Source organism: Rhizomucor pusillus (genome assembly GCF_041956525.1).
Source record: "Rhizomucor pusillus strain CBS 183.67 unplaced genomic scaffold VTP01scaffold_2, whole genome shotgun sequence".
Taxonomy (NCBI): Eukaryota; Fungi; Mucoromycota; class Mucoromycetes; order Mucorales; family Lichtheimiaceae; genus Rhizomucor; species Rhizomucor pusillus.
This window is the reverse complement of record NW_027192144.1, coordinates 1,455,430-1,476,405: the sequence shown is the minus strand read 5'-3', so window position 1 is coordinate 1,476,405 and position 20,976 is coordinate 1,455,430. Positions and strand designations below refer to the sequence as shown.

Sequence of the window (20,976 nt, the reverse complement as noted above, 5' to 3'; positions counted from 1 at the left end):
TTTCTCCCCTTCTATTGACTCCAATATTGCTGCTGCCGGCCTATGGAAGGTGCTTGCTGTGCCGGGGGCTGCTGCTGCTGTTGTTGTTGCGGTTGCTGCGGCTGCATGTGAAGTTGTTGATGATAGAACATTTGTTGAGGCTGATTGTGGTTGAAGTAGTTGGAAGGGTTTGGTTGCTGGTATGCATGCTGTTGCTGGGTAAAATGTTGCACGTTAGCACCTTGCTGGGGACCGTACTGGCTATTGTCAACGTCCGCTTTGCCCTGACCCTGCTGCCCTGCATTGGCTGGAGGCTGCGCCGCGCCGCCTGGGGATGGTTGAGACAAATTGCCCAAGAACCCCGGCAGCTGCTGAGTAGGCTGTTGCTGGTTGTATGCAGTAGACTTTTGATAATCCTGCAGCCCTCCTAAAGGCGACATGTCATCGTAACCGGTCGCGCCGGGAATGGTCGGATTATACAAGTGTTGTTGCTGCTGCTGTGTATGATGGTTTGCGTAGGGCGATCCTCCAGCGGCACCGTAAGGCGATGCAGCAGATGCGCCACCCGGCTTGCCAGATGGCTGATACATCGGATACATGTTTTTGTTTAGATAAGGATTAGCGTAGCCGGATTGCTGGTAAGCACCAAACAGCTGGTTCGGCATGTAGTAATACTGATGGTAGTACGGCATGTTGGGGTACATTTGTTGCGCTTGCTGTGGTAAAAGTTGCGCTTGAGCAGCGTTTGCCGAAGCAGCAGCATCCTGCCCATACTTGTCGCGTGCCTGGTAAGCAGAGGCAGCCGTCGTAGAAGGAGAGTGACTGTATGCAGTTGGATCGTAATATCCCTTTATACGAGCAAAAAAGTTCAATATTTGTGGGCTTACATCAAGCAACTGAAATATACTCACCATGGATGCAGCAGCTCTCTGAGCGTCGGAGCCGTACAAGCTGTAATCAGGCAAAGACGCCATAGGATTCATTGCAAAACCGGATACTCCGGCAGGCAGTTGGTTGGGGAGGTATGAGCTGTAAGGGGATGTCAGGTTTTCCATGCCAAAGTGCTGCTGCTGTTGCTGAAGATGGTTGAATTGATGTTGTTGTGGCTGTTGTTGTTGTGGGGCAAAATTGTTCACATTAGCTCCTGCTGTGTTATCTTGTTGCTTAATGTACGATGCCTGTCCCAAAGATCCGGCACCGATCAAGCTGTTGGATCCCTGAGTAGTAGCAGTGGGTCCATTTTCATTTGTAGAATATCGGTCAAGATATGATTGCTGTGCCTGCTTTTCGGATACTTGCTCGGCAGCCGATGCCGAGGAATCCTGTTTCTTCGTCGATCCGCCAATTCTGCAATTCACAGTCAGAATCCAACTTAAGTTTATCTGGATAGAGACTTACTGGGCGCTGCTTTCGGTAGAATCTTCAAGACCCAAGCTTCCAAATCTGACTTCAACGTCAGAGACAGCGCTGCCGCTGTTTGGAAGAACAACAGGTACATCTTGCTTGAGACGACGGCCAGTAGACTGCTTAGCTTTGTTAGCAGCGCTGATGGGTGAGGAAGAAGATAGTTGCTCCTTTTCGCCAATGTTGGTATCTTCGACGCCGGCGGCTGCTGCGACAGATGATGGCTGCTGCTGCTCAGGTTCCTGTGGCTCTGGTACCTTCTCAGGTACAGGTTCCTTTTCTTCTTCCTTCAACGGAGACGTTTGCTCGTTCAGGTCTACAGGCTGTTCCCACGGATCAACCGAGGGCGCTGCTGCTCCCCATGCATCATTCTCGTTTGCTGCTGCTGCAGAGTTCCAGCCATCGTTTGGTGCATCCCAGCTGTCGGTTGTAGAGGCTGCTGCTGGTTCAGGTTCTTTCCATGTTTGCTGATCTTCCTTCTTTGTATCGATTGATGGTTCGGGTTTCGGCTTTGACCTTCAAAGTAAGAAAATGTTAACATCAATGCAGAAAAAAAGGTAGATAGATATAAAAAAAGGAAATTAGCACTTACTTTAAGAGACTAGCCCATGTTTTAGGTGCGGGGGATGATGAAGCGTCATTGTTCGCGGTGGAAGTTGATGGTAGAGATGAGGGTTCAGCGGGTGTCTTTGATTCGGGTTCAGGTTGGCTGCCCCATGTAGCAGAAGCAGCGGTGGTAGGAGCATCCCAACTATTTGCTCCGAATTGTTGCTGTGAATTATCGTTAACGGCAGCTTTTGGCGCTGATGCAATCGATGCCCAGGACCCGCCCTGATGTGTAGTTTCGGAAGAGTGATTAGCTTTCGTCTGCTTTTCCCAAGACGCGGCTGTCTGTGGGTGGGACGCGACTGGAGGCTTGCTGGCGCGAGTGTTGCCGCGGTACGCTGAACCACCTGTGGCAGCAGCGACGTCAATAATGTAAGGAGAGGCGGGCGGGATTCAGGAGCAACTTTACCTCGTCCATTTCGTGTTGTTCTTTCAGAATGGCTTCTCGCTGCTGCTGCTGCTGCTGCAGGAGCTCGGTCTTTGTATGATGATAGCGAAGTGGTGAATTGTTGCTGCTGCTGTGCTGTTGGTTGCGTTGCTTTTGCTTTTTGAGCTTCCTCTTTCTTTTGTTTCTTGGTTTTCACTTCACCCCACTGAACAACGTGTCCTTTGTTTTTGTCAGCTTAAAGGTGAGATTAACTCTGGAGTGCTTAACAGTGATCACCTTCGCTGATCCTTTCAACTGTCAACTCTAGGTCCCCATCGGTATCTTGTATGGCAAAGAGCAAGTCCTCTTCAGACCAGTTTGCAAACAGTTCTTTGAGCGTCGATAGCTGCGATGCATATTTCGATTTGAGTCCCTTAAAGTCGGATGAAGCCGATTGCGCTTTCACCCCTTGTACTTGTGTCTCGTATGATGTCATGAGCTCTGGTATTGTCTGTCAGAAACAGAATGAGCTCCAGACAGTCTACTTCCAACTCTGAATGCTTTACATTGTATCGTTTTGCTGCTGCTGCCGCTGTCAGCCTCTTCTCTTGGTACAAAAGAAACCACCTGGTGTCTCTCCATTCACCGCTCACCACCCGCTCTCCTATAATCTGGCTTTGAAAGTTTGGCCGAAATGACATTCATTGCCTGACGTTTTATTCCGGCGGTTTCGTTGTAGACTGGCCACCTTCCTTGTGGGATTTGGAGGTGACATATTACACTATTTATCTAGCTATGTATACTTACCTATTGAATATTATTACTGCATAATGCGAGAATCTTGATGTGACACCAAATGGATTCTTCATCTTGAACTTTGCATGTGATACCGATCAAGATTTGATCAGTGTACAGCTATATCTCATATGCGATTAGCATTTACGACAGCAAAGGATGAGTAATAGACGTTGTGTATATGCTCTAAGGAAAACTATAATTATACATATTCCAGACGAGGCAATCACAGTCCATATACACTTTGATTACGGAAGAAATAAGCAGAATTCTGATTCCGAGTAGTAATTTTCCTTCTTGCCTGATTAAGCGAGACCATACTTTGAGGACAATGTGAACTTCCACTACAATGTTTCGAGGCAATCAATTATTGATTTGAGAATGATACAGATAACCATGCAAAATGATATTCCCGACATTCAAGGCAATTTGACAGATTTGAAATCAGCGCTGCTGGAGGTGAAGGGTTGTTATTACTAGACTTGTCACGATCGAATAGCAATGATCTCGGAGGGCATTGCTTCTGCCGAGCAAAAGGCGAAAGAAGCTTCACCAAGAATGGCGCCTCTGCGGGTGCCTTTCAAGCGACGGTTGCAAACCGCGGCTGGTGAGGAGAAGGAGCAGCACCTTGTACTTTATACGATCATTCCTTGGAAACAGCTCACGCTTGCCATTGGTGGCAGTCCTGTTTTGGGGCATAGAACCAACCCTCATGCTGTGCGCTTTCCTTTTCCTGTGTGCGATCCCGATCTTTTGGCCGTTCGCTGTTGCCTATATAACGTGGCTATTCCTCGATAAGGCTCCCGAGCGCGGTGGAAGACGCTTTGAGTGTGTTCGCAAATGGTCGCTGTGGAAATTCTTTGCAGATTATTTCCCTGTAACTATCGTGAAAGTGAGTTTGTTCCATTACTACATGGTTTTGAAAGTATTTCTGAAAGTCACGGTGCACTAGGAACAAGATTTGGATCCTCAGAAAAACTACATTTTTGGGTAAAAAAAAGGAGCGGTGGTGGCAATAATGCTTAAACAGCAGCAACAATGTGGTAACACTGTAGGGTTGTATAGATACCATCCGCATGGCATCATTGCAGTGGGAGCAATTACGACCTTTGCCAGCGAAGGCAATGGATTTTCGAGAACGTTTCCCGGTATCAAGCCATCGCTGCTGACGCTCGGCACAAACTTCAAAATACCCTTCCACCGAGAGTACATTTTGGCGCTTGGCATGTGCGATGTCTCAAAAAAATCATGCAAAGCAGTGCTGAAGTCTGGACCAGGAAGATCGATCGCCATTGTTATTGGGGGTGCAGCCGAGTCTTTGAATGCACGACCAGGAGTTATGGACTTGACATTGAAGAAGCGTCTTGGATTCGTCAAAATTGCTGTGGAAACGGGTGCAAGTCTCGTACCTACCATTTCATTCGGCGAGAACGAGTTATACGAGCAAGTTAGAAACGACGATGGATCCTGGTTACGATGGTTCCAAAAGAAATTCCAGCGCTGGATGGGCTTTACAGTACCTCTCTTCCACGGTCGAGGTATATTCAACTGTAAGTAGCAGAAGAGATTAAAAAGGAATTCTGTTTGTGACCTGAAATGATATATAGATGATATTGGACTGATGCCTTACAGACGCCCAATGCATGTCGTTTGTAAGTATCAATACACGTATCCAGGGTATTCTCGTTGATGAATTAACATCTTTGAATCTATTAATATTGTAGTTGGAGAGCCTATTGACCCGCCTGCAAACGTGGATGAGAAAGACAAGGATGAGATTGTGCGAGAATTGCATGACAAGTATATGCAAAGTCTAAAAGCTTTATATGACAAGCACAAGGATACGTATGCGCCGGATAGAATTAAAGAGATAGAGTTTGTTGATTGAATAGGCATAAGTTTTTAGTTAGAATCTAATAGTGTGTTTTCAGTGTGTCCAGAATGGGTTTATGGTCGCTCCAGTAAGTGACTGGGGCAGTGATTCGCTCGGCCGCTTTCTCGTCAGTCTCAAGTATGCTGGCGAGCGGTTTATGGTTGCGAACGAAGTAGTAGTCTGTTGCTTGCAAGCGCAGCCCGGGACAAAAGTCATTCTATTTCAATTTATATGTAAGCAAGAAAAGAAAAGAAGGCAGGGGCTGCATGTAATACTTGCCCTACCATCACCGACATACATAACCTTCCGATATGGACCGTGGGTAGCAATGTAACGATCAAGCTCTTGACCTTGATGGAAACGCTTGTAAGATGCATAGCAACAATGGGTCCTATCGCGTGATCTACTACCTTTGCAAATGTTTACGGCGCATAAATTCGGGCAATGGTGCTGCGGTCCTTCTGCAGGAATATGTCGCTGCACGCGCAGACGACCTTTCTCGTCAAAATACGCCGGGTTCGTTATAATATCAGTAACCAGATGCCGGATGCCATGTGCCTTTTTCATGGATCAGCATTTCAAATTTACACAAAATTCGTTCAAGATTCAGATTTCCAGTACCTTCAGAATAACATCGATGAAGTATGTATTGGCATCGGAGAGGATGAGGATATGCGCATTGTTGGCACGAAGAAGTTTCAATACTTCCAAAGCCGATGGTACCTTTCCAACAATTACATCAATTGAATGATTATTATGTGACGATATGACACTTACCAAAGGAATGCTCTGAAGCACCTGATTGATCTGCTCCAGGGTCACACCTTGATCTTGCAGCTCGCAAAGGCTTTGGTCTCTGATATATTTCCGCCCCTTGTTCGTTTGCAAAACAAAGCATGAAAGTAACAAGGCCGTTTGTTGTTCTTACATTAAATCCGTCCATTGCATGTTTCCCAAGGCTGCGACCTTTGTCCACTGCAGCTCGGATAATCCTTTGACAACAGACTGGTCACTGTCGGCTTCTATCAGGGACCTTTTTGCCGGTGCCAAATACGCAATTAGACATTATTTTTTTCTCTCTCCATTTTCTGTTTTCTCAAGTCTACCAGTCGAAATCAAAGACGGCGAGATCGTGCACTGTCATGAGGTTCAGGTTATGGAGAAAGAAGGGAGGGTTCAACGGGGATGATTGAAAGCCAGAACGACAAAGGCGCGCGTGAAAGCAGCGCACGTTGACTTTCTATTGGGTCTTTTTCTCTCAGCAGCAATGTCTATACGCCGGAGCAGCCGACTGGCCAGCACTGCTATAAGAAGCAATGTCACGGACGCAGCAGTAGAAAATGTCGTCAAGGAATGCAAACCTCAGAAACGATCAATATCAGCAGCTGCTGCTGCAACCAAGGGGGGCGATTCAAAGAAAAGAAAAAGTGACAACGGCGTTGTGAAAGCCCCAGAAAACTGGGAGATCGTCTATGACAAGATCAAGGAGTACAGAAAAACGGCGGTTGCGCCTGTGGATACAATGGGTTGCGAAAGATTGGCGGAAGACGGGATACCTGACAAGGTTTTTCTTTTTGCATAACAGAATGCGGATTTATTTTTTATCTTTATCTGATCAAATGGTCTTTGTAGGAATCTCGATTCCAAACCTTGATATCGCTCATGCTCTCGTCGCAAACAAAAGATACTGTCACAAGCGTGGTCGTAAAAAAGCTGCAGACGGAACTGCCGGGTGGCCTCAATCTCGACAGTATCTTAAAGGTCAATGAGAAGGTTTTAGACGATTACATTAAACCTGTTGGATTCCACACGCGGAAAGCAAAGTGAGTAGAGTCGAAAATGGGCTGGCACAGCAGTAAAACTCATGCCATGTTTTGCTATAGATACATTAAAGATACAGCTGTCATACTGCGCGACAAGTATGATGGCGATATCCCCGATACAATTGAAGGGTTGATCAGTTTGCCTGGTGTTGGACCAAAGATGGTAAGAAGTAGGAATTCGCATAGCAACCATTGTCTTCTCTCTGACATGATTTTCCTTACAGGGATATTTGGCACTGCAATGTGCATGGAAGCTGTAAGAGAGAGGTTCTGCGCGTAGCAGAAAACAAAAGTGTGTAACAAATATTATCACGTAGCAACGCCGGCATTGGTGTCGATGTCCACGTACATCGAATAACTAACCGGCTTGGCTGGTGCAATACGGCTAAAAAGTTACCAGAGGATACCCGAAAGGTGAAACATGGATGCAATATAATTCTTCTCAGCAGTTGCTGACTCTTGCTTGCTCGCAGCAATTAGAGTCATGGTTGCCAAAGGATCGCTGGAGGGAGATCAATCCGATGCTGGTAGGGTTCGGTCAGGTCACCTGCCTGCCACAAAGACCAAAGTGCTTCGAGTGCCCTGTGTCCGAGTACTGCCCATCAGCTGTCAAGACTACCAAAAAAGTCAAGATGAAAAAAGAGACGGTCCTTGAGACAGAAGATTTTGTAGAGAACAACAACGGGGTTTCTGAACTACTGCAAGGCGAATCAACTGCCGTGATCAAAGAAGAACGGGAAGCTACGGAAAGCACAGCGGCATTTTGTGGCGGGCACGAACCACAACCGCCGCCGGAAACAAAGTCTGATCCACTAGAATGGTAGTATCTTGTTGCTATATAAACATTTGCATTGTGTAAATATCCATAATTGTCTAAAGCTGCTATTGCTGGTGGGAGAGATCCGCAGCGGGGCTATCCAACAGTACTCAGAGATCATCAGGAAGAAATGATTGACGCAGCAAGCAAAAAAAGAAAGATTTCTTTTCAGATAAAATATTTATTGAAAGAGAACTCGGGGAATCAAATGGGTTACTTTTTTTAGCCTCTGCTGTGCGGGACATCCATGGCATGCGGGTTGTTGTCGACCAAATGGGGAACATGACGCTCGCTGCTTTCAGTAGATGCATCGTACTGTGACCAGTGCTGGCTGTATGCAGGGTTGCTTCCGTGCATTTCGTCTTGGGCGGCACCTCCCATGGTCGGATAATACTGGCCCATTGCGTATTGTCCTGGCGGCGGCTGCATATCCTCGTAGTATCCCATGTGAGGTGAAGGGGACTGGGATGGCTGATAAGGTGCATATACCATGTTTGGATCTTCCTCGCCCATTTTACTTGCAGGTCTAAGGGGTGCAACGAGAGGCCGAGCATTTGAGGAAGCGCCAGCACTGCTCGTCGCTGCTGCTGATAACGGACGCACACCGTAGGGTCCACTAGCGCCGGCGATATCATCATCGTACAGGTTGTCTCTCTTGGTTTTGCGACGCCGGCGAAACAGCATAAAGGCGACAAGTGCTTTTTTTAACAATCACGTTAACAACCATCGAGATCGATATATTGCATGTTATCTTTAAATGGTTTGGTCTTATTCTTACCAATGATGCCAACAAACGCTACTGCTCCAACTGTTGCTCCGATGATAACAGCTTGCTGGTTGTTATTACTGCCGTCTTCACCACCGCCTGTGCTGCCTGAACCGGTCGGGAGAGACGCAGAGTATGATGTTGATGTAATAGTATATACATGTGTTCCTGACGTGGTAACGGTGACAACTGGCACAGGGACAGATGTTGTTGGAGATGGTCTCGTGCTCTTTGGTGGTTCGTCAGAAGCAGAGGTAGTAGTAGTAGGATTATTGTTATTATTATCACTGTCTGATGTAGTTGGGGGAGTGGAAGGAACGGATGTAGTTACCGCGGTAGGTTCCTGGTTTCCATCACTGCCACCACCACTGGTTGTTTCTGAGGGAGAAGAAGAGATGGTATCCGAAGGAGGCGTAGTATCCGATGGTGGTGGAGCCTCGGTAGTTGTTCCACCTCCTCCTGGGTTAGAAGAAGAAGATGGAGGTGGTGGCTCGGTCGTGGTTGGGCCGGGATCCGATGTCGTTGATGGTGGATTAGGCTATTGCCAAGGTATAGTTTAGGATGCTGGCTCTCTGTTCTCACGATACGGTATACTCACATCGGACGTTGTGGTTGTTGGAGGAGGTGCTTCAGAAGAGGGTGGAGTAGAGTTATCCGACGAAGACGATGGAGGTGGTTCTTGCGCCGATGATGATGCAGGCGGCTGTTCTGACGAAGAAGCTGGCGGCGGGTCCTGCTGCGACGTTTGGTCTGGTGGAGACGCTGACGATCCACCGGATGGATTGTCCATAGCAGAGAGGAGGAGAAGAACAGGAAAGAAAGGTAGCGGAAACAAAAGAGCATGTGGTTTGACATTTTTTTTCTTTTGCAGCAGCGCCCTTCTTCGGCTGCCGCATGCCCATTTAAAGGCTGAGTGCATCCAATGAGGGGTTCTTTTTTTTTTGAAAACCGTGCCACACTCCAGGACAAGAAGAAGCTCATTCATTCGCAGCATATACGTGCCTTTTCACCTTTGTGATCACACGGATCGACCTTTTTGTGGCGATGCACTTTTGTTTTCTGCATCGAATGGGTGTACAAAGTTCGACAAAATGAAAAAATGTTCGCGAAATGCGCTTTTTACGGTCGAGTTGCACAAACGTTTGTTGCCGTTTTTGTCAACTGCGGTCGGCTTCGCACCCTGAAACATGCATCAATGGAGTTGCTGATTTTCCGCACTCGTTTTGCTGAACCGCGGCTTGCTTCTGGCGAGACAAGTCTTTAAATTAATAAGAATTCGCTGTGCCACTGTCGCGAAGAATACAGGGTCATGGCGCTAGTTGCATCATCATCGCGCGATAAGAGTCAAACAGGCTGAGCCAACAAACTTTACCGCCAATTTCCACGATAATGTTCGCTCAGGTCGATTATGGCAAGTCTGCGAAACCGGGATTATGTAGAACAAAAAATGTCGGCATCCTGGAGTATTCCGGTTCGCAATGTCTCCGATACGATATCCTTGCAACCATTTGGACGATATTCTAAGAATAAACCAAACCATGGAATCCAAATCGCTCGCTGTTATCATATCAATACAATATATTTAGTAGTAAGACCATGTGGGAACAAAGGACGTACCATCCGGAGGAACTATACCCTACTTTGCAGAACTGCGCCGCGTCGTTTTGATCAACTTGGATATCCGCACGAAGACCACTCACAATAAAGAAAAGAAGCAGCACGGTTGGATACAAGGTGCCGCAAATGCTGTTTACGATAGATACGAGTGCCCGCATAGTGATAGTTCAGCCAAGGTAATTTTTTCAAGTTTAAGTTTAATCTTATTAGCATTAATCTCTAATGTCCAACAGACTGTAAGAAAGACGGTACAAGGAAAAGAAAAATGAAAAAGAAAAATTAGGATTATACAATTAGCAAGTATATATATATATATATATATATGTGTGTGTGTGTATACGTGTGTGCGTTGTCTTGTCTTCAACCACTTATTTTGTCGCGCCAATGACTGTTGTCATTTCGCCTTCCTGGAATTTGGCTGTAAACATGTCTATCCATCCGCGGACCTTTTCGTAGACCATGAATGTCACAGCTTGTCCGGGCGCCACTCGCAAAAGTCTGGGCGTCAAGCCCTTGTAGAAAGCGCGCACACCTTCTTTTTGAACAATGTCTGTGGTTACAGTCTTGAAACGTTCCCATCCACCACCGGGAGCACTGGACTTTTGTATACGGGTCTTGATGGTATCGATAGGAGCATTCGAGAGTGGACCTGAAAAAAAAAAAAACCTAAATTTAGAATTTTTTGCGCCCGTTGATCCCATTTCCTTATTGTTATTACCCATCGCGCCTGAAATGCCACCTAGAATCAAGTGCTGGTACGAAGGAAGCTCCTCAACGTTCTGCAGACGTCGGGCGTACTTCTTCATTTCTTGATAAGCGGTAAAGTTGGCTGCCTGGTTCGTGGCTGCAACAAACATAAATTAGATATCCTCGCAGTCCTGTAACAACTCTTTTAACTGTATACCTTGTCTCAAAGCTGTGAGAGTTACACCCTTGTAGAGGGCTCGGATACCTTCTTCCTTGACGATGGTGTATGCAGCATGCGGCGCGTTGCGGTATTTGGGGATGTCCATGGGATCTGCCATCGAGTGGCGTTGTGCCTGCAGTGCAACAATCGTTAACTTACTGCTCGTGCATCTAGTAAACTGATGAAATCTTGCTTACCTGCAAGCGAATTTTAATCAAGTCCATCGGTGTCACAACGAGCACGGCTTCAGTCGTGCCTGCAGCCAAGCCAGCTAAATATCATGCATGTTTTTCGTTAGTTGTCAATAATCCCACACGCTAAAAGGGGACTGATTTTCGCGCTGCTGCTACTTGCCAAAAAAGATGGCGGTCGTGCTGACTTTGCCGTTGGCATCAGCCATCCATGACTTGTATAGCTCGAATGAGCTGAAGCGAATAGCCATCTTGGGTACAATTCCGGATACAACAGCACCGAGACCTTTGTACAATGCCCAGAATGATTCGTTTTGCACGATTCGCATACCAACGCCTGCGAATCCGAGCTTCTTGGCCTAGCGAAAAGGAGTACATCAGTTATCCATTGTATAACACCAAGCTGTGCTGCTAGCTAGCAACGTACACCGCCTAAGCTTCGATTGACGTTCTTGGAAAGTTGCATTCTGACTTTGATGGTATCCAGAGGATGGCAAGTGCATGCTTCCATCAATCCAGCTGTTCCACCTGCGACTAGGTGAGTCAAAAGGGAGGTTGGCTTCTTTTCGTTTCTGCTCATTGTAAAATTAGAAGAGGAGAGGAATGAACAAGGAGAGATGGAAAGCGGAAGAAAGATACTGGCGCCTCTTTATATCTATGCCAGGGATAAGAAAAAAATCTTGGGGTGGGGGTGGGGGTGTTGATCGTTCTAAGGGGGGTTATAGGGCCTGCTCAGGGATGAGGGAGGAAGCACCCACACTCGAAATATAGTCATTCTATCATTGCTTTCTTTTAATGCAACTTTTGTTTCTGGCCCTTCTCCTTTCAAGTTTGTCTTTCTAGGCTTGCTCCCCCTTTTTCTCTTGGCGTACACTGTGTCTTGGACTCTTGTAAACTACAATTGGGACCCATCACGGACCTGACACGCTGCATCCTTATCCATGCAGAAGCAACAAACAATCACTAAATTACTTCCTTTTGCATCGTTGCAAACTAGACCGACGGTGTTGGTGGTGGTAAGCACCAGAACTTGTTGCTCCAGCTTCCAAAGTGCCAAGTTAGACGCCAATCTAGATTTTTTAATTCCACTTGAAGGGAAATTATTGCAAGGGAGAATAATTTCTTGCTCTTTTTTTTTCGATTTTCCCGTTTGACGATCTTTGCATGATCGGACCTCTTTGCTTGCTGTGTCGAAAGTTCTTGCATGGCAACCCAAAGCTAAAGCGCCCATCGTACTGTGCAGATCGGACTGCATAGTCGTAGACTCTGGTTGACAAGGAACTTGCTTATCTGTCATCCTCGTAATATATCCATGCTCAACAATTGGCGCGGCGTGGAACAACCAGTTATCTCAAATGCATGTTGTTGTTCAGATCGGGCGGCGGCTGCGCATTGAATTGCCGCTTTTGTTGCCGTCCCGTCCAGGGTTCTGATTCTCGGCATCGTCATGATCCTGCAAGCGAATCTGCAAGCATGGCGTAGAGCGACAACCGGGCTCTGTTGCACGCCAGCTAGCTATCCGCGGAGGCCGTCGGTCCTACTTGCCAGAACTAGATATCAACGCTTTCCCTTTACAAGCACGCGTCCAAGACTTGAACAGTTCGATTCCAATGGCGCTAGGCTAGACATACCCACGAATTGTGAGGTAAAAAATTATCTTAGATATTTGCACAGCAATGTTAATCAAATATTACTTATAATTTTAACTCGCACCTCCTTACAATTCGTAGCTTGTCAAAGATCAAACGGCCATGCTATACCTTGACAATATCTTTCCGCTCCGCATAAACGTCTTTGATATCCGCCAATGGGCCTTCAGAAACACCGAGAAATGCCTTGAAACTCGGGCGAGAGGAGCGTTGCCTGACAAGGGAGAGGTTGGACACGAATTTACCGTCAAACATATGGAGGCTAGGTGAGTGTTCACTCTTCTTTGGATCCACAGAGTTGCCTGATGAATGACACGTGAGATATTTCCTGCAGAATCAAGGACGGCGGTGCAGTGGTGATATTTGGTTTCAGAAGCACGGATGAAAACAAGAGAGCCGTTGCCAAGGAAGTTGTATCCAAGATCTCAGACCACTTGCGTCGAAAACACGTCGTTGCGTCATTCAACTTTCAGCCCGTCCGTGCATTCTTTGTTAAAGGCGAACCGTTCTTTGAGGATATTTTGAATCGCTACCCGTCCCTGCGTCTGCGAGTCGAGTTCCAAGGTGAACCCGTCAGTATCGAGAAACTATACAAGCATTTCAGGCCATACGGAAAGATATACGATATATCAGTGTATCCAAATCCGTTTGTTTCCAAAGATCCAGCGAGATACGCCATCGTGCAGTTTACACGTATCAGATCCGCCACCAGTGCACGTAACTGCTTGCATGGTCACACAATCCATGGCTGCCGCTTGAACATCTTGTACGAACGCCAGCTTTCAGAGGTAATGTCAATGTAAACCATATTTTTTCATGCAGTGCGACTGAAAAGAAAAAATCCACAGCGTACCAACTGGATCAAAGACTGGGTCGTGGGACATCCAAGAATCAGCGTGCCTATCATTGCTGCCCTGGTAGCTGGATTGACATATGCGGTCTTTGATCCCATCCGAGTCTTCTTTATCGTCTCCAATGTCACGCAGCGGTTTAATCCCGAGTCTTACAGCATTTATCAGTGGTTCCGGCGTGAGACTTGGGCGCGCATTGTCCCTGGCAGTAACAGGAGCATTGTGGAACATCAAAACCTGTGGCAAGACGATCACGAAGATATCGAAAAAGTCAAGTCGTGGATGACTGAAAATCCTGGTAAGCATAAAAAAGGACGATCAATGTTAGTGGTATTTGACTAAGCAACGTTGTGTGTATAGAGACCTTTATCGTTATTAGCGGACCCAAGGGCAGTGGAAAGAGTGCTCTCGTAAAGGCTGCAATTCAAAACAGGAGGTAAAAGGCGTCGTTAGAGATTATAAGTTTATCAGAATCTAACAAAGATTCTGTGTGTAGAAACAACCTTTTCATTGACTGCGAGGAATTGGCCAATGCACGCAACCAGTCTGACATGATCAATATACTGGCAAAGCAAGTCGGATACTTTCCGGTATTTACATGGATTTCATCCATCAACAATGTTCTGGAAACGGTAGTCGTGGCAACAACTGGACAAAAAGGCGGGTTTACATCATCGCCTGAAGCGCAAATCCGCAAGATCCTGGAGGCTGTGGCTGTCGCAGTTGGACAGGTTAACCAAAAGGAGAAAGCGAGAGAGGCGAGAAGCCAAGGAAAGGATCGAAGCTTGCTAGATTCTATCAAGCATTGGTTTGATTTGCGTCTACAGAGTCCCAAAGATAAGAAACGCAGCAGCGCAGATGGTGAAAAGGACCCAATGCAGGCTGATCAACCGGTGGTCATTATTGATAACTTCATGTACCGTGAAACGCCCCAAAACCAAATCCTCTGGAATGAACTGGCCGACTTTGCCGCGCTGCTCGTCGAGAATGAAGTTGCGCACGTTGTCTTTATTAGCTCCAACGTCGGTGTGCAAAAGGTGTTGAGTAGAGGTAAGTGACGGGTAGTTCGTGTTTGCAACGCCAGGCTTGACCAATGTCTGTAGCTTTACCGGGCAAGAGCTTTGAATCGATCGCGCTGTCTGATGCACCGCCGGAGGTCGCCATGTCGCTTATATCACGACAACTTGGTAATGTCCTTTTTGCATTGTTTGTTTTCTCTTGCTCGAATTGATAACCATTATTTGTTGTATGATACAGGCAAGGAGTACGTTGACGAGGATCTGCATCAGATTGTCATCGATCTAGGTGGTCGTTTGACGGAACTAGAATTGCTTATCCAAAAGATGAAAATGAACATGAATCCTAAGGCTGCCTTTGAAGATATTGTCCAACGAAACGTGGTTGAGATTCGCAAGTACGGATTCAAGGAAGCAATTGAGACCGATGACAAGTACAGTCCTCAGTGGAGCGCAATCCAATTCTGGGAGATCGTCAAAGGATTGGCATCCTCCAAGAGTGTAAGTCGATGAGCAGATAGATGATCATATAAAGCTAATATGATGATGATAGCTCAACTATGACGAGATGAAATGGGGACCATTCTTCAAGGGTGACGAGAAGCCGTTGCGAGAAATGGAACGCGCCGAGTTGATTACTATTCTGCAGAAAGACGGTATGAAAAAGTTTAGTTTGCACTTTTGGCTGATTGAACAAACTCCCAATTGCCACACACACAGGGCGTCCTAATTCCATCCGACCTGGCAAGCCGGTATTCTACACAGTTTTTGATCGGCTTGTTTCAGATTCTGTATTTTCAGCATCCATGGAGATCGAGACGAATAATTATCTCAAGAAAATTGCCGATGACACCATCACCAAGCTCGAGGACACTGTCGGCTCTCTGTCAAGGATTTACAACGGCAGGCCTCCCAAAGAAATTGAAAAACGGATACAATATCTCCTTCGCAAGATCGCAGATACCCAAAAATCTATCGAGACTTACGAGCAACGGATCCAGGAAGCTAAGCATGTCGTGTCATCGTCTTGGGAAGATTGCGGATCGTAGAGATTCACCGGAATAAACAATGGCGCATGTCTGACCGCGGTGTAAACATTGAAGAACCCATTTGATTTTAGTTATTTGTTTTGAAATATCCAAAGATAAGGATCTTCTTTCCCCCTTTTCCTTACAATTTGTAAATCATTTGTTATCGTTATCAATATGACCACTGCACAGTCGCTGCCCCCTTGGATCACAAATCAGACCTTGTACCAAGATAAATCGATAGCAAACCACTCCTCCAGGGATGGTCAGCGCTGGGTTGACAGCAGCGAATCCGTTGGGAGTAGCAGCACTGGTACCACTAGTAGTAGCACGGCATCCTCGTCCAACTTTAGTAGTTCTTTCTCCACTGGAAACTACAGCGGTGCAGGAGGTCAAGCAAAACAATGGCCGCCGATCCCAGAGACAAAGAAGGATGTCAACAAAATGATGCGCCGTGCACGCGCTTCCGGTCAAGCTTTAGAGTTGTGTCTTGAATGGATCAAGGTTTGCAAGGAGCAGCAGCAACAAGATGATTCAGCAACAGAGGAGGAAGAGGAGGAGGATCCGGTGCGGGTTTCGATGGCAAAACAGGTTCGCAGAACGCTTAAGCGTCTGGCGCAGCGCGGTTACCCTGGCAACCAAGAAGCACAGTATGAACTAGCAAACATCTATGGATCCGGTGACATTGGATTTTCTCAGAACGCACAGGAGGCTTGCGCGTGGTATATCCAGGCTTCAAAGCAAAACCATCCGGAAGCCACGTTCCGCGCTGGGATGTGTTTCGAGCTAGGGATAGGTGTCAAGAAGGATTACGACTGTGCCGTCATGTACTACCGAAAAGCGGCCAAGCTGTGCCATGCAAAGAGCATGTATAGACTCGCTATTATTCTGCTGCAAGGATACCTGCGACAGACACCCCAGCCGCGCGAAGCAGTCAGCTGGCTGCAGCGTGCCGCTACAAACACAGACGAGTCAATGCCGCCCGCTATGCACGCCCTTGCCATGATCCAGCTGAACGGACAGTGCCAGCACACGAGCCTGGTCGCCGATATAGACTTTGCAGTGGCATTGCTACACCAAGCAGCCGACCTTGGTTACGAAGCAAGCCAGACAACCCTCGGTGAGCTGTACGAGCAAGGCGCTCACGTCAAGCCCGATGATGGCAAGTCTATATATTATTATACCCTCGCGGCGGAGCAAGGAGCGCCTGCTGCAGCGTTGGGCCTTGCTGGCTGGTACTTGACCGGTTCGACCACCCCAGGCGTTCTTACTCAATCAGACTTGGAAGCGTATCTTTGGGCTAAGAAGGCCGCCACGGCACCCATCGTAGCGCGTGATTACTACCTTGGACAAGATACGGTGTGCTGGGCTGTTGCCAAAGGATGTTTCTTGGTCGCATACTTTGCTGAAAAGGGTATTGGCATGAACAATCAAGATTTAGAGATGGCAAAGGAGTATTACAGCAAGGCTGTTGCGCTGGGTCACAAAAGCGCCGCAGATCGACTGTGTAAACTCGAAAGTTTAGAGACAAGAAACGAGAGGGACGATGATTTGGAAACCAACAACGCGAAGTCTTCAAGTCCCGGTTGCATCGTCATGTAGATGTATAGAATAAAGCTATTCACATTGGAACTTTTGCCATTAATGTAAAGATAAAGGGGGTATCATTGGCTGTTCTTCTAATATACAATATATGTCTACTGCTATAACTCGAATTGTTCGCAGCGAACGACCCACATGGCATCTCGATGGCTGAACTGTTTACTCCTGGCGATATCCGAGCAAATATCTACAGTTTCATTATGCGCGCAGATTCCCAGTGCTACGTCCGTCGTGGTATTCTTTGACCGTATCTCTTCAAAAAGAAGCTTGTAATCTGGATATCCGCTCTCCAACTCCAAGTAGAATGGAAAGATGCTCTCGTCTACTTGTGACAGTAACTGTCGAGTCAAGTGTACCTTGACCTTGTAATCGATCTGCGCTGCAATCAATAAGTCTTTTAATTCTTTGCTCAGTGACCGAAGGGTATCTAAACCGTGCCGTTAGCGATTAACTGCCAAGTATCACCATTCTTGCAAAGGCTATGTATATACCTGCATTTTGCATGGTCCAAATTAATGTCACATGTTGCGTTGCAATACGATGGCCTTTTTTTCCAAGATGTTGCAATACAGAGAGCCAAGGCGTAAAGCCAATGCCTTCGCAAACAAGGACCACTGTATGGAAATCGCTGTATTCACGGCCGGCAAAATCAAGTACCGGGTATCCGATCGGTCTGCTCACTCGGAAACGGTCCATTTTTGCCTGGGAACCACCAGAGAGTCCAAGTTGTCGAAGCGCTAGTGTCCTAGCACCCTTTGCCCTTATGTAAAATGTAAGCAGCGCATGGCCCGTTGCATCGCCTGGTTTTTGTTCCTCTTCCTCTCGTAACATATTATCTAGAAAAAAAGGTCGTTAGATAACGAATCAATGTAGAGGTTTTTTTGTCGTCACACTATACCTGTGTAGTCAACGCGGCTAATCGAAAATGCATTAGGTGCTATCCGACTTGTCAAAAAATTGCCTCGAAATGATACAAATGCAAATTGCCCAGGATAAAAGTCTGCCGGTGCCAAACTGTAGGACGGTTGCACTTGCAGCTTACAGATATTTCCTGGCAGCGCTTCAATGGCTACAACGCGTGCAGGTGATGAAGATTTCCACAGCTGCCATTGATCCCACATCCACACAAAGGCAACAACGGTGTAGAATATGATGAAAATCCAATGGTGGAACATGCCTGCCGCAACAATCGCCGTGAAAGAAATCAAATGCGTCAGTCGAAATAACCGATAAGCGGTTGCACGTATCAGTGGGTGAGATCCAAGAATAAGGATCGTGACACTCGTCACCAGTACCAATCCACTCGGGTATCGAACATCGTTCATGAGTTTGTAAAGTAGTTTTTGCTTTCTGTACATTTTGTTGAAATAAAATGTTGCGTGGTACAATGTTTGGCTTGCGCCGATCCATGCGAACCATCGATGGAACTTCAGAGTCTGTTCGATTCCATATCCTCGCCACAAGGTATAAACTCGAGCCGATAATGCGACCGCCATTGACATATTAACGAGTGCAAGCTGCCCTGCGCGTGTTGGAATACTGGTAGCGGTGTGAGAGCTCAGCAGCAGCAGCAAAGCATTGAGGGCGACTAGGATCGATGCTTGGATAATTTGACCTAGCGGCGGTACGATGCCAAATATTCGCAAACTGAGTAGCCTCCGTAACCAGCTGTATACAGTTCGCACTTGAGCGTTGTTGCATAGTTGTTCCTCCTGCCCCGTTCTTCGTTTATGTCTCGTTTGGCTCGTAAGGTGCCATTTTGTCAAAGTGAGCACCACGTAGATTATACACAGGGATGCAAGGTACAATTGCAATGCTGCGAAATCTCGATCGGCGACATTTGCTTCGACGTCTGTTTCAACGGATACATTGTCTACAGTCGTATCTTGTATGAGTATCAGATGGACATAGGACAGTGTTTGGAGGAGAAGAACGAGTGCAAAGACTGTAATGGCTGTCCAGGTCAGCGATCGTCGGCTAAAGTAGTGCACCATGTAAAGCGAAATTCACAGTGATCTGAGGTTACACTAATCGCTGCACTTTCAGGGGCAAGCCTTTTCTGCAACCGCTCAAACTTTGCATAATGTCAAGTCCTATACGATAATGTTAAGCACAAAGGAGTACAAGTTATTAGAGAAAATACACATGCGAGCAGTATTCAAACCGGATTCAACAGCATATTCACAACCGAGCGCAGGATTGTACAAGTTAGCCAAATACAGTACGCCTTGGCAAAATAAGAATAGACACGCTTATCAACAGGTCAATAAACTGGCGCAATTTTTCTCATCACCAAGCCGCAGTGTAGATGCTTGTTTAGCCAGAGAGCAACATCAACCAGTTCTAACTTGGGAAGCATAGGACTAGGCAACAATGTAGCAAAGACATGTATAACTCAAAAGAATCAAGGCAGGATCTAAAAGTGCAACCAGTAAAACAACAGAAAGTGTACTCCAACAACGAACAAATATCACTCAGGGCTAATGACGAAAGATTCAAAGATTGAAAGTTTAATACTGGAAAGCTAGAAACTAAAGCACATCCCACCATCCACAAAGGACCACGTCCTTTTCTTTAGTTAAGGTGCCAAACTCCAGGCAGGGTACACCGCTACACTTGTGAGGAAAGACACCGTCACCAACTGCATCGCCTCCCCGGTAACCCTAGGTTCAAGAAGCCGTAGGGCTCAGACCTCTTCTCCCGTATGCTGCCGGCGATCAACACATCTTGGCAGACAGAGCGCAGTGGCCAACGAGAGCAATTACAATGTAATTGGACCCGCCCGCCCTTCCGTTTTGAACCGTGCGGTGCAGTATCTATCGTCTTGATACTCAGCTTGTACCTTGCAGAAGCTGACCTGGGGACTTGCGTTAATCCTGCACTACCGAAGGAACCCGCGGTGACTTAACTTGAGCTGTAGAAAAAGGAAAGAAGAAGGATACCAGTCCAGAACGCGAAAAAACCACCCACTTCATACCTTTTTAAAGACTATATTCCTTGCAAACGGCACTGCGTGTAAAAAGGTATCATCAGAATACAGCGACGGCGTCGATATCTTGGCGAAGAGTCCTCTTGACTGCTGGGAAGAAAAGCCGGGGCCAGTGGAATGGATAGCAACGTATGCCAGGCAAGCTTCGAGCTCATCAAGGAAATAGAAGTTGAATATGGCCCTTAGGAGACATTCAATTTTCGACGCTCGTTTGTGCCAGCCTTCATTTGATCAAGAGCAGCTACTGGACTTTGCATGTCAACAAGCGAGAAAAGCTTTCGAGTAGCAGAACTAAGTGGAAACTTTATCAAAGGTTGTCCAGAACGTGTTTGGTGTTGCATCTTGGTCGGCATCATGCCCGGACCCAAAGAAGCCGCTATTCAGCAGATCAACAACTGTCTTGCCCCTTGGTTGATGATTTGGAAATTTTGTACACGGGTATTGACATGCAGGCCACAGATAATAGCACTGATTTTTTGACCTTTGCTCTTTTGCTTCCTTCAACACATCAACGTCTCACTGACTTATTGTCTGTTTTCCCTTTAATGCTATTCCCTCTCTTTACTGTCAAGATCAGAGCTGCTCTTTTGCTTATCACTTGTGACATCCCCGCTGCAAGGAAGGTCTCTGGCTTTACCGGCTGGTATTATTTCATAGTGTATCCTGCTTTAAGCACAGTTGTTCGTGATTACTGAT

The 20,976-nt window shown here is 46.7% G+C and overlaps 10 protein-coding genes across 10 annotated transcripts; 5 read left to right on the top strand and 5 right to left on the bottom strand.

Moving 5' to 3' along the window:
• Positions 1-11: 11 nt before the first annotated feature.
• Positions 12-3,057, bottom strand: VTP01DRAFT_4695 (uncharacterized protein; the record flags this gene model as incomplete). The annotated part of the gene is made up of 7 exons (XM_069383404.1): positions 12-827; positions 891-1,326; positions 1,378-1,899; positions 1,976-2,336; positions 2,399-2,596; positions 2,654-2,867; positions 2,923-3,057. 7 exons carry the CDS (start codon positions 3,055-3,057, stop codon positions 12-14), a joined length of 2,682 nt encoding a protein of 893 aa, XP_069244109.1.
• A 595-nt stretch (positions 3,058-3,652) lies between these two features.
• On the top strand, positions 3,653-5,039 carry VTP01DRAFT_4694 (uncharacterized protein; the record flags this gene model as incomplete). The annotated part of the gene is made up of 6 exons (XM_069383403.1): positions 3,653-3,758; positions 3,835-4,043; positions 4,104-4,141; positions 4,217-4,701; positions 4,759-4,803; positions 4,876-5,039. 6 exons carry the CDS (start codon positions 3,653-3,655, stop codon positions 5,037-5,039), a joined length of 1,047 nt encoding a protein of 348 aa, XP_069244108.1.
• A 25-nt stretch (positions 5,040-5,064) lies between these two features.
• Positions 5,065-6,168, bottom strand: VTP01DRAFT_4693 (uncharacterized protein; the record flags this gene model as incomplete). The annotated part of the gene is made up of 7 exons (XM_069383402.1): positions 5,065-5,241; positions 5,304-5,374; positions 5,435-5,582; positions 5,646-5,747; positions 5,802-5,880; positions 5,953-6,057; positions 6,131-6,168. The coding sequence occupies 7 exons, from the start codon at positions 6,166-6,168 to the stop codon at positions 5,065-5,067; spliced, it is 720 nt and encodes a 239-aa protein (XP_069244107.1).
• A 123-nt stretch (positions 6,169-6,291) lies between these two features.
• Positions 6,292-7,671, top strand: VTP01DRAFT_4692 (uncharacterized protein; the record flags this gene model as incomplete). Its single annotated transcript, XM_069383401.1, has 6 exons — positions 6,292-6,588; positions 6,657-6,847; positions 6,908-7,010; positions 7,072-7,103; positions 7,165-7,261; positions 7,321-7,671. 6 exons carry the CDS (start codon positions 6,292-6,294, stop codon positions 7,669-7,671), a joined length of 1,071 nt encoding a protein of 356 aa, XP_069244106.1.
• Positions 7,672-7,886: 215 nt separating this feature from the next.
• VTP01DRAFT_4691 (uncharacterized protein) lies at positions 7,887-9,220 on the bottom strand (the record flags this gene model as incomplete). Its single annotated transcript, XM_069383400.1, has 3 exons — positions 7,887-8,362; positions 8,443-8,968; positions 9,029-9,220. The coding sequence occupies 3 exons, from the start codon at positions 9,218-9,220 to the stop codon at positions 7,887-7,889; spliced, it is 1,194 nt and encodes a 397-aa protein (XP_069244105.1).
• A 1,195-nt stretch (positions 9,221-10,415) lies between these two features.
• On the bottom strand, positions 10,416-11,725 carry VTP01DRAFT_4690 (uncharacterized protein; the record flags this gene model as incomplete). The annotated part of the gene is made up of 6 exons (XM_069383399.1): positions 10,416-10,696; positions 10,766-10,891; positions 10,952-11,087; positions 11,152-11,225; positions 11,309-11,504; positions 11,573-11,725. 6 exons carry the CDS (start codon positions 11,723-11,725, stop codon positions 10,416-10,418), a joined length of 966 nt encoding a protein of 321 aa, XP_069244104.1.
• Positions 11,726-12,592: 867 nt separating this feature from the next.
• On the top strand, positions 12,593-15,710 carry VTP01DRAFT_4689 (uncharacterized protein; the record flags this gene model as incomplete). Its single annotated transcript, XM_069383397.1, has 10 exons — positions 12,593-12,790; positions 12,876-13,060; positions 13,129-13,582; positions 13,643-13,943; positions 14,006-14,081; positions 14,142-14,695; positions 14,749-14,832; positions 14,903-15,162; positions 15,215-15,317; positions 15,382-15,710. The coding sequence occupies 10 exons, from the start codon at positions 12,593-12,595 to the stop codon at positions 15,708-15,710; spliced, it is 2,544 nt and encodes an 847-aa protein (XP_069244103.1).
• A 156-nt stretch (positions 15,711-15,866) lies between these two features.
• On the top strand, positions 15,867-17,291 carry VTP01DRAFT_4688 (uncharacterized protein; the record flags this gene model as incomplete). Its single annotated transcript, XM_069383396.1, has 1 exon — positions 15,867-17,291. The coding sequence occupies one exon, from the start codon at positions 15,867-15,869 to the stop codon at positions 17,289-17,291; it is 1,425 nt and encodes a 474-aa protein (XP_069244102.1).
• Positions 17,292-17,392: 101 nt separating this feature from the next.
• Positions 17,393-19,285, bottom strand: VTP01DRAFT_4687 (uncharacterized protein; the record flags this gene model as incomplete). The annotated part of the gene is made up of 3 exons (XM_069383395.1): positions 17,393-17,718; positions 17,783-18,127; positions 18,190-19,285. The coding sequence occupies 3 exons, from the start codon at positions 19,283-19,285 to the stop codon at positions 17,393-17,395; spliced, it is 1,767 nt and encodes a 588-aa protein (XP_069244101.1).
• A 710-nt stretch (positions 19,286-19,995) lies between these two features.
• On the top strand, positions 19,996-20,199 carry VTP01DRAFT_4686 (uncharacterized protein; the record flags this gene model as incomplete). The annotated part of the gene is made up of 1 exon (XM_069383394.1): positions 19,996-20,199. One exon carries the CDS (start codon positions 19,996-19,998, stop codon positions 20,197-20,199), a length of 204 nt encoding a protein of 67 aa, XP_069244100.1.
• Between the last annotated feature and the right edge of the window lie 777 nt (positions 20,200-20,976).